Genomic DNA, 9674 nt, shown 5'->3' with positions numbered 1-9674 from the left:
TTTAATTATTCAGCAACAACCTCAAAGTTTCCTGCATTCACTTTAGGGTCTCATTAGCAATTGAAAGTTTTTCAAGTGAAAGTTTTATTTCATGACCCAGAAAACAGATAGTATACTGTGTTCCGTTGATCTATCAGCACAGAGTGTTTATTGCTTATGAGAGAGTGAGTGTGTTCCCCTTTCCCCATTATTCCTCTCCAACAGTGATCAACACGCAGACAGATGGATGGACAGAAGGATGGATGAAAGCATGGATGAATGGATAGACAGAAGGATGGAGGGATAGATGGATTTTTGTATGCAGAATGTCACAATTAATAAATTGTATAATTTAAAATACACGATAAGTTGCCCCAACCTGACATTTATGCTAAACAGTTTTGTCTTATCATGAGAACACTTTTGTTCATATTTACAACTTGTCTTAATGTGTCCTATTACAATGTGTTTTTTTCTCTTTTTGCTATTCTTAACATTTTAGTTTGGTGAATGATATTTATACAGCAGAAATACTAATATCAATAAGTGTGCAATTCCAAATTCAGCCAAAAACAATACTGTACTAAACAGTAAATGAAAGTACTGAATTATTAGTTACATTAAATTGCACACCTAAAAAAGCACACTGCTGAGTATTATAAAAATTACAATACACTATTATGATCAATAGGTTAGCCTATATAAAATATGAACATTTTACTACATCCTAGCTAATACATGACATACTAGTCTAATTTATTGTACTTTTTGGTACTTTATTGTAATTTTTTTTTATTCGTATTTGTTAATTTCATTACTTAGGCTACTATTTGACAACCTAACTACAATGTCCACCATCAAAGATATCCAAGAACGTTCCAGTTAGCCTATAGGCCTACTATTCATAATACTTTGGCAATTTTATTAGCCTACTTATTGGCAACCTAATTGCAACATCACAGGCCGTAATTTGATTAGTAGGCCTATGACCAACTCACAATGTTGCCAGGTTATAAGATAACCAAGCTTCAGTTGTCCTATATTCACAATACGTTAATGATTGCGTGTATGTTTACAGGACTAAGATCGATGTGCTAAAAACAGACAAGTTTTTCCTGATTTTTTAAATTAATTTTTTTTTGCGTACAAACGATTGTTAAACAGTTGTCCTATATTCACAATACGTTAATGATTGCGTGTATGTTTACAGGACTAAGATCGATGTGCTAAAAACAGACAAGTTTTTCCAGATTTTTTTAATTAATTTTTTTTTGCGTACAAACGATTGTTACGATCCCCGTTCACACGGATCCGCGAAAACGACTTAAAACACTTGTAAAGAAACACTAGCCTACGCGAATACGTATGTAACCATTTTCACAAATTTCACGTTTTTGTAGTTTAAATGAAGATAAGGCCCCAAAATGCTATTGAACGGCCAAAACACATAAACGTTTTCATTTAGTTGAAAACGGTGTCGCGCAATTTATGTATACTTATTAGTAAAGTATAAGAGCAACTTCATAAGTTTATAGTTTTATCAAATTATTTTAATATTATCTGACCAGAATTTGCCATCTAAAATGTTTAATTAAAACGTCAGTCACAAAATTTAGAATGGCCCTTAAAATAAAATGTGTGTGTGTGTGTGTGTGTGTGTGTGTGTGTGTGTTTCCTACCAAGAAGACACGAATGACACTGCGCTCTGGAATACTTTATTCTGATTGGCCATTGATGATAACGCGATAACTGCCCTGATGGTGATCAACTCAAATGAGGAATTTTAACATTGATCTTATTTGTTTATTTAAAAATTCCTATTTGATTTTTACCATTGTATAAAAAATTTGGATATGGTTCATTGTTACCTTTTGAAACAGCACAGTGTTATAGAAGATGTATAGGCGAATATAGAGCTTAAATATAAATATAAAATGGGTACGTATTAGCATTCTAGCAGTAGTTATATATAACATATAGCAATCTGAGTGTGTGGTGTCCTGCAGTGGTCCATGTGCAGATGTGTTCTGGCCCTTTAATAAAGTTGTGTGGCCCAGCTCTCTCTGTTGGGATAACACTGCTGGAGGCTGCTCGGGAACTTCAGGAATGGCGCAAGACATGCAACTCCAGCCGGGCAAAATACTGATGCAAACCCCATCCACACATGCTCAGTGTCTTTAGTAAATGCTCGTTTATCCAGCGGATCATCGCTAAAGTGGGTAATTGTATAAAGACAGCATGACTGCATGATTTGTGAGGGTATTCAACAAAAAAGTTTTTGCCGCTTACATGCTCGCCTCTCTATAATTTGTTTGCCAAGTGCAAATCGGGTTTGGTGTGAAAACGAAATACACGCAATCGAATTTATGCCTGTTTAACGTTTGATTTCGGTGCATTTTCTTGTTTTAAGAGTTTGCAATGAGTGTAATAAGTGAAAGTGTTGTCATCAGAGCTAACCAGTTAGCCATCTGGGTTCCACAGCAGTAAACGGAGCACTAACCATCCATATCTCTATACTTTAATAATGAAAACCAGGCAGTCACCAGCCAGATATAAATAAATAAATGTATATCTTTATTAGTGCACCGACTCTGTCTAACTTTCCCACCAACTGTTGCTATGCAACGCACAGTGTCTACCCAATCATCATCATGCTGTTTTATTAAACAGTTTAGTAAACACTGCTTTCTAGTTAGTAAACATCTAACGAAAACATCTGCATTTATTTGTTTTCCTTTCTATAGCGCCATGTCATCATTGATGCGGTAAGGTTTGATGCAGAAAACCAATTTGCAGGTTGGCTGGAGATACGCTCACTCACCTGCTGCTGCTACTGCTGGAGTGTGTTTAGGGACACATCTGGATTAATCTTTCTGGACTGAAAAATGAAAGTGACAGTGACTTTTGGGAGGACTGGTGTTGTTGTCCCATGTAAGGAAGGATGGACAGTCCGGGATCTCATCCAGCAAGCCACCCAGAGATACAGAAAACTACTAGAGCAGGTGAATACACTACCATTTTTTTCACCCTCATGCTGATTTAAACCCACATTGTTTGCTTTATTCCATTGAACACAAAAGGAGATGTTTAACAAAATGTTTATGCGGCTCTTTAAGTTTGAATATGTGCATGCTTAAATGAGATTTGAGCACCAAGAGCTTGTAACACTCCAAAGAGAAAGGAAAAATTGAAATCGCATCATATGACCCCTTTAAAGGATAACTAAAAATTATTAATTAAAAATGGTTTACCATTATTTTGACAGATAAAAAACAATGTAGACTACCGTTCAAAAGTTTGGGGTCAGTAAGATGTTTTTTTTTAATGTTTTGGAAGGAAGTCTCTTATGCTCATCAAGCTTCTTTTCTTTTCTTTTCAAAATGTAATTTATTAACCAAATTTAATTTATTCCTGTGACGGAATTTTTTTTCCCAGTTTTCTAATTACTCCAGTTTTCAGTGTCACATGATCCTTCAGAAATCATTCTAATATCCTGATTTGGTGCTCAAGAAACATTTCTTATTATTATCAATGTTGAAAACAGCTGCTTAATGTTTTTTTTGGAAACTAATACATTTTTTTTTTCTCTGAATAGAAAGTTTAAGAGAATTTATTTATAAAGAGTAGCATTATTTGAAATAGACATCTTTTTTAATGTCTCTTCTGTCACTTTTAAGTAAGTAAGAGAGGCAGAAGATCTGAGCTCGCGGCTGCAGGCCAGTAAACAGCGAGTGTCTGAGCTAGAGAGGACGCTATCTACAGTCTCTACACAACAGAAGCAGTTTGAGAAGCATAATAAAGAGCTTGAGAAGGGCGGGACAGTCTACATCCACTTTTAATCAATTTAATGCATCTTTGCTGAATATGTGTTGATTTTATAAAAAATTCCTAAACCTGACCATTAAATTGGGTAACCAGATCACCAGACTAAATAAAAAGAAAAGGCAAAGAATAACATGAGTAAATAATGACAGAATTTTTTAATTTTGGGTGAACTATTCTTTCTAATGTGTTTTGTTTTACATCTTGTACATCTTTATAAAGGTTAATAATAGTTTTGGGATTGAATATTTCACTAACAGTATTCAGCATAGTGTCAGTTAATTAAGTCTTACTGTAACACAGAATAGCCAAAATCATAATGGGATTACCACACGCTACATTACGTAATTTTTAGTATTTGGTTTTACATTTAATTAGAGGATGATCAAAAATGTATGCATTACCTTACGGGATTGAATGAACTGTAAAGACCTTATTCATTAATTTCAAACTTGTTAGTCAAAATCATGTGCTCGGAGTCTGATGGGAGCTGAAATGTCCACCTTCACTCTTATTATTGTAAAATTTAAAAGGGGTTCATAAGTGCCTTTCTCTGATGACAGGATTCCGCAAAGCTGATTTTATGAAGTCGGGGGCAGATGTGCCTTGTCCAATTTTTCTGTGTGATAAATGCAAATCAGAGTTAAAATGTGGCAGTTTTTATGTCCCCTGAGCGCCGACCCTTTGCCCCCTCATCAGATATTTGCCTCATTGCTGCTTGAGCTTCATTATTTAAATAGTACATCAGTTTGAGTGGCACCCATTTTCGCCGGCTCTTTACGATCCCCTGTGGACTGATGGGGATGTGGATTCGACACTCTCCCGGCGCATTAGGGTTTAGACGGGCTCCTAATAAACAACAGGCTTTTCATCCTTCATCGCTGCAGGAGCCGCCAGGTACAAATGAGCCCGTAGATTGCTGCGAGACTTCCTCGCCTTACTGTTTACTGCGTTATTGCTTTGTCTTTAGAGTGGTCAATTTGACTGATGGCAGACAGTCTTCGTGTTTTGTACTGAAGCAGGTGTAGTGATCAGACCCAGGGTGGCAGTGGCCTTGTATTGCACCCTGTTGCGTTTAAGATAGTGATATCATGGGATGGATTTGGCAGGTCAGGGCTCTGACAAGAGATTGCCAGTTGGATCCGGGTATTGCTTGGTTTTAGTATGCGATCGGCATGCAAGATCTTAACAGGCATTTACTCTTAGGGGCCACTGTGTGTCGAGCTAAGCTCAGACGATTTTTTTTTATTTTGGGTGGGCACGTCCTTTCACTCAGACACGTTTATGTGCGTGCCTAGCCTTTATTTGTGTGTTTGTTATTCCCATCAGCTCAGTGTTATTGGCTGTTAGTCTCAGGGGAATTGGCGCGTGGGCTGGTGACGCACACGAGGCCTCGGTGAGGATGGATGGAGCTGTTTGAGGGATCCTGATTGGCTGCTGTCTCCAGAGCCTTATTTCCAGGCCAGGGTGAATGTCTGTTGTTTGGCCTCTGTAGAGTTTCTTTGATCTGGCTGTAGTCGGTCAGGGTCACAAGTAGTGTTCTTTACTAACAAAATGCGCATGACAATCGCATTCGATTAATCGTGCAGCCCTAGTTTGTGCAGTACTAAATATCAGACGACAGTATGTCGTTATTGTGATGTGAAGTTTGTAAGTTAACTTGTTTGTAAGGTAACTACTGATTTCCTATTATGTGCTTTGATACAGACTCTCAGGTTCCCCAAACTGTATATGAGGGTTACTACTGAATTTGGCTAGTAGAATGGCATTAAGGTGTGGACACATTAGTGAAATTTTGTTTGCAAAAAAATTTTTTTTTTTATTTCAGTGTCAATAGTGTAAAGATGTATTAAGTACTGCTCACACAGGAGTCACTTTCAAACCAAGTAACTTTCTGTTGGTCAACACAGTGAGTTCATGTGACCAACTTGTGTAGGGAACTTTTTATGAAGTTTTATTCCTGTTTGAATGAATGGATGTTGTTTGGGAAATTTCTCCATGAAACTATACATGTGAAAGCACCTTGCTGTAAAAATGAAATTCATACATACTGTACAGTGAATTAGCTATGATTATAATGTCTGAATTCATAAAAATAATTTAACAAAATTCTCAATATTTAAAAAAAATTTGTCTGTCAAAGTGATGTGGTGCAAACAACATGCAGAGAAAAACAACAAAAAGTCTCCTTTAATATCAGATAATTTGACCTTTTGTGAGTTCGCAAGTATTTATGAATTAATAATTCAGTTATTTATTAGGACAAACGGGCTTGTTTTGTGAGGTGTGGGAAAAATTGTAAAAGCTTTTCTTTGTCCAAGTACAGTTGTTTAGTCTTTTTTTCTCTCTAATTTTAATTTTATTAAATGTTTTTTGTTTGTTTTTATGCATTGAATGTTGAATCTGTATGTGCCATAATATATCCAGTGAAGCTGATATGGCAGTGAACTTAAACACAACATGAATTAATGATAATTGACAAAATGCTTTTAAATTTATATTTATATGTTTTTATATTGAACTAATATTAAAAATATATTAAAAATAAAACCATTAATGCGATGTGTACACTTAACATGTATTCAAGGTGTAAGGACAATGTTTTTACTTGATAGTTACCACATGACCCTTTTAGCGCTGTTAAATATAAACTTTTCTTAACTGTACACCCTGGCCTGGAATTTTTCACAATCATAAGGAACCAACATGAATACAAATGATAATTCTAAGAGCTTGTCACATGAAATTTTGTTTCCTTTGTAATGGACATTCTTATCATTGACCCATTATTTGTAGCCTCAGATATTAATTTAGTATCAAGTGAAAAAGTACCAATGGCTGGTATTGCAACAAAGGCAACATTGTTGGTATTGTTTTAAACCTAATCTGAATAAGAGGAAAAGGGTTCATAAAACTAGTTACATGTATGCAAGCATGCACACAATTGAACATATTTACACACTCTTACACAATGATGGATAATGGTATTAGCTTTATGAATAGTACTATGCAGTGCAGTAATATTAGGTTTAGTTGTGTTCCGTTTATGATTGGAAGCGTTGTACGCAGTATGGTTTGTCAGTACTGAGAAGGCGGTACAATCGATCTTTGTGATAGATTGTTTTCATTACTTGGTTCTTTTCCCTGTGAGACTATATGATTCAGAGCTGCTGGTAACTAATGTCCTTCAGGTTTCCCTTGAAGTTTCATTAATAGAGTTAATAATCATAATGTTGCGTTTATTCATGAATGCAGGGAGGCTTCACAAATCATGTGTCAGTGCTTTCAGCACAAAATGCAGAACAAACGGAGCATTATGTTTGCAGGAATACTAACACCCTCATCAGTCAGTGCGGTTTTTGAACTTTTCGCGAACTTCACAGCTCTGCCATGCCATTTGAAGCTCGAATTCAGTGCCAGTGCATTCAGTATTTGCCAGGAAGTTTTGCTGAACGTGCGTGGATGATTTGGGGTTGCTGTGTCTGATAGCTCACTCATTGATTACCATAGACAAGCAACAGACATGCTGAGCTTGCTTTGGTTGTTTTGTAAAGGCACCTCTAGCTCTGACGGAGTGTTTGATGGATAGAAATTCATAAGATGTGTTTTGAGACTGTGAAAGCGCTGGGTGACTTTGAAAGTACAGTACAGTGAATTGGTTAACTGGAATACAGCAGACTTTTGGTTCCATTGACTAATCATCACTTTTGCAAACCCTTGCTTTTTTCCATTATGCATCTCTACTGTAAATGGTAATTCAGCCTTTGAGATCCATAATTATTCAATTACTGGTGTTTAGTGAAGACTTCATCTAATCACACCAGAAAGCTTTGTGATTATGAGTTAACTGCCTGTGATTATCCATTTGAAATGCGAGATTTCAGCATGTTAGTGGTAGTCTTTGGTTTGAAAATTGTGTTGGATTATCCCTCCTGCTCCTCTAATAGGCAGAATGGACAACTGAAATTGACTATTATCTAGAATTTTCTCCATTTTAAAAGGGGATACTAGGGGTGTAACGGTACACGTATTCGTACCGAAAATTTTCAGGTCTTTCGGTTCGTTACGCATGTGTACCAAACAAATACAACATTGTTTTAACCACTGCATGAGCGGAACGTCATTGGAAACTTCCAGTTTTATATATTGTTACTTCTGATAAGAAACAAAGTCTCATCTTTCAAATGATGTCCATTTTATTCAGGAAATTCAAACAATAAATGCCGTTTTAACGCTCTTCGATGTGGTGTGACAGATCGCTGTATAAAGGCCTCAGTTCAAACGGCAGAGCGATCATCCCTTCCTCTTTACTACTAGTTTTAACGTGAAATAAACATGAATGAAAATCTCATATCTCATGTAATCGCTCAATCAGTGTCTCAACCGCGGAAAGACATCAATAAAACTGCTTGTAAACAAAATGTCACATAGCATTTCATTTACCTCAGGCAAGTCATCAGTGTCCACAGCTCGTTATTTCATTATAAATGAAGTCTAGAGAAGAGCAATTCGCGAAATATTAGACTATATCCTCATTATATTTTACTTTACCTGTTAGTGATGTCTTAATTATTTAATGTATGTTTAAATAAATCTGTTATTTACATTTAGTAATTTAACAGACACTTTTATCCAAAGCGACTTACAAGTGAGGACAATAAAAACAGTCAAAACTAACAAAAGAGCAATATTATATAAGTGCAAATGACAAGTCTCGGTTAGCCTAACGCAGTGTAGCAAGGTATATATATATATATATATTAGGGCTTTCATCGTTAACACATGCGATTAATTTTACAATCCTTAACGCGTTAAAATAATTTAACGCAATTAACACAAATTTACTGAAGCACAATTTCTATTCTAACCCTTTAACCCAATTTTGCTTCTCTGCTTGCGATTAGATCATTTTAAACCGCTAAACTTCGGGAAAGTTTTCAGTCCAGTGATCCAGTAAGCGAATGCATTCAAACAATCCGTCCAAAACAGCGCTAATATAAAGGAAACCAGGCTGATTACATCAGAGATTGCAGAGAGAACAGAGACTCGCGTTGCGTTTTCAGTGAATTATTAATTCCAGTGTGTTTCGCTTTTAAACACGAGCTCTGTCATATTCTGTGATTGTCTCTGAAGAGCGCGAGCCCTCACACGTCGCGCTGTGTGAAGTACAGACTGAATGGATTGTTAACACATCCCACCGCTGTATGGCCAGATGAGACGTGACTGGATAACCAGTCTCGCTAGTAAAGTTTTGATGGATGAAGGCTGCAATCAAGGTAAAGACGATTGCGGTGGCACATTAGATAAAAAATTTTAATCGATTGACAGCCCTTATATATATATATATATATATATTTATTTATTTATACTATATTATACACACACACACACACACAAAGATTTAAATAAAAAAAAGATAAATAGATAAAGTATAACTAAAATTGAATAGAAAGTGCTAGAGTTAGAGGGTCAAATAAAGATAGAACAGATGTGTTTTTAGTCGTTTCTTGAAGATGGCTAATTGAATGAAAGATGTCATTAAGATGGCATGCTTGTTATGAAACAAGTTATGACAGTCACTGTGTAAATTAATATATTTCATCAACAAATAGAAATTGTATAATTCAGAAGTTAATTTAAAAACTGCATTATGTGCAATTTACATGATTGCATACAATTTATTTATTTTTTTTTTTTTTTACATTACAACATGGGATTATTCAATGCATGCTGATTAACTTTTATCATAGTTTCTAGTTATATGGAAACGAAAGTGGTTAACATTCAACCCGTTCTTTATCATCAGTAGTATTATTTGTGATTTGAATTTTGTGAATGGGAGTTTCTCTTTTGCTGTGTTAAGCCGCGGGCTT

At 35.7% G+C, this 9674-nt stretch overlaps 1 protein-coding gene across 1 annotated transcript in view; it reads left to right on the top strand.

Annotated features, from left to right (window-relative positions):
* Positions 1-2059: 2059 nt before the first annotated feature.
* Positions 2060-9674, top strand: part of LOC107668384 (partitioning defective 3 homolog B-like) — a 319469-nt gene continuing 311854 nt past the window's right edge. The window contains exons 1-3 of the mRNA XM_016460232.1: positions 2060-2194; positions 2724-2744; positions 2831-2981. Coding sequence (XP_016315718.1) covers positions 2865-2981 — 117 coding nt within the window. The 5' untranslated portion in view covers positions 2060-2194; positions 2724-2744; positions 2831-2864. The remainder of the gene's footprint in view (positions 2195-2723; positions 2745-2830; positions 2982-9674) is intronic.

The sequence above is a fragment of the Sinocyclocheilus anshuiensis genome, unplaced genomic scaffold (assembly GCF_001515605.1).
Source record: "Sinocyclocheilus anshuiensis isolate Anshui unplaced genomic scaffold, SAMN03320099.WGS_v1.1 scaffold1237, whole genome shotgun sequence".
NCBI lineage: Eukaryota > Metazoa > Chordata > Actinopteri > Cypriniformes > Cyprinidae > Sinocyclocheilus > Sinocyclocheilus anshuiensis.
Note: the sequence above shows the minus strand (reverse complement) of the source record. Positions and strands in the feature narration are given on the sequence as shown.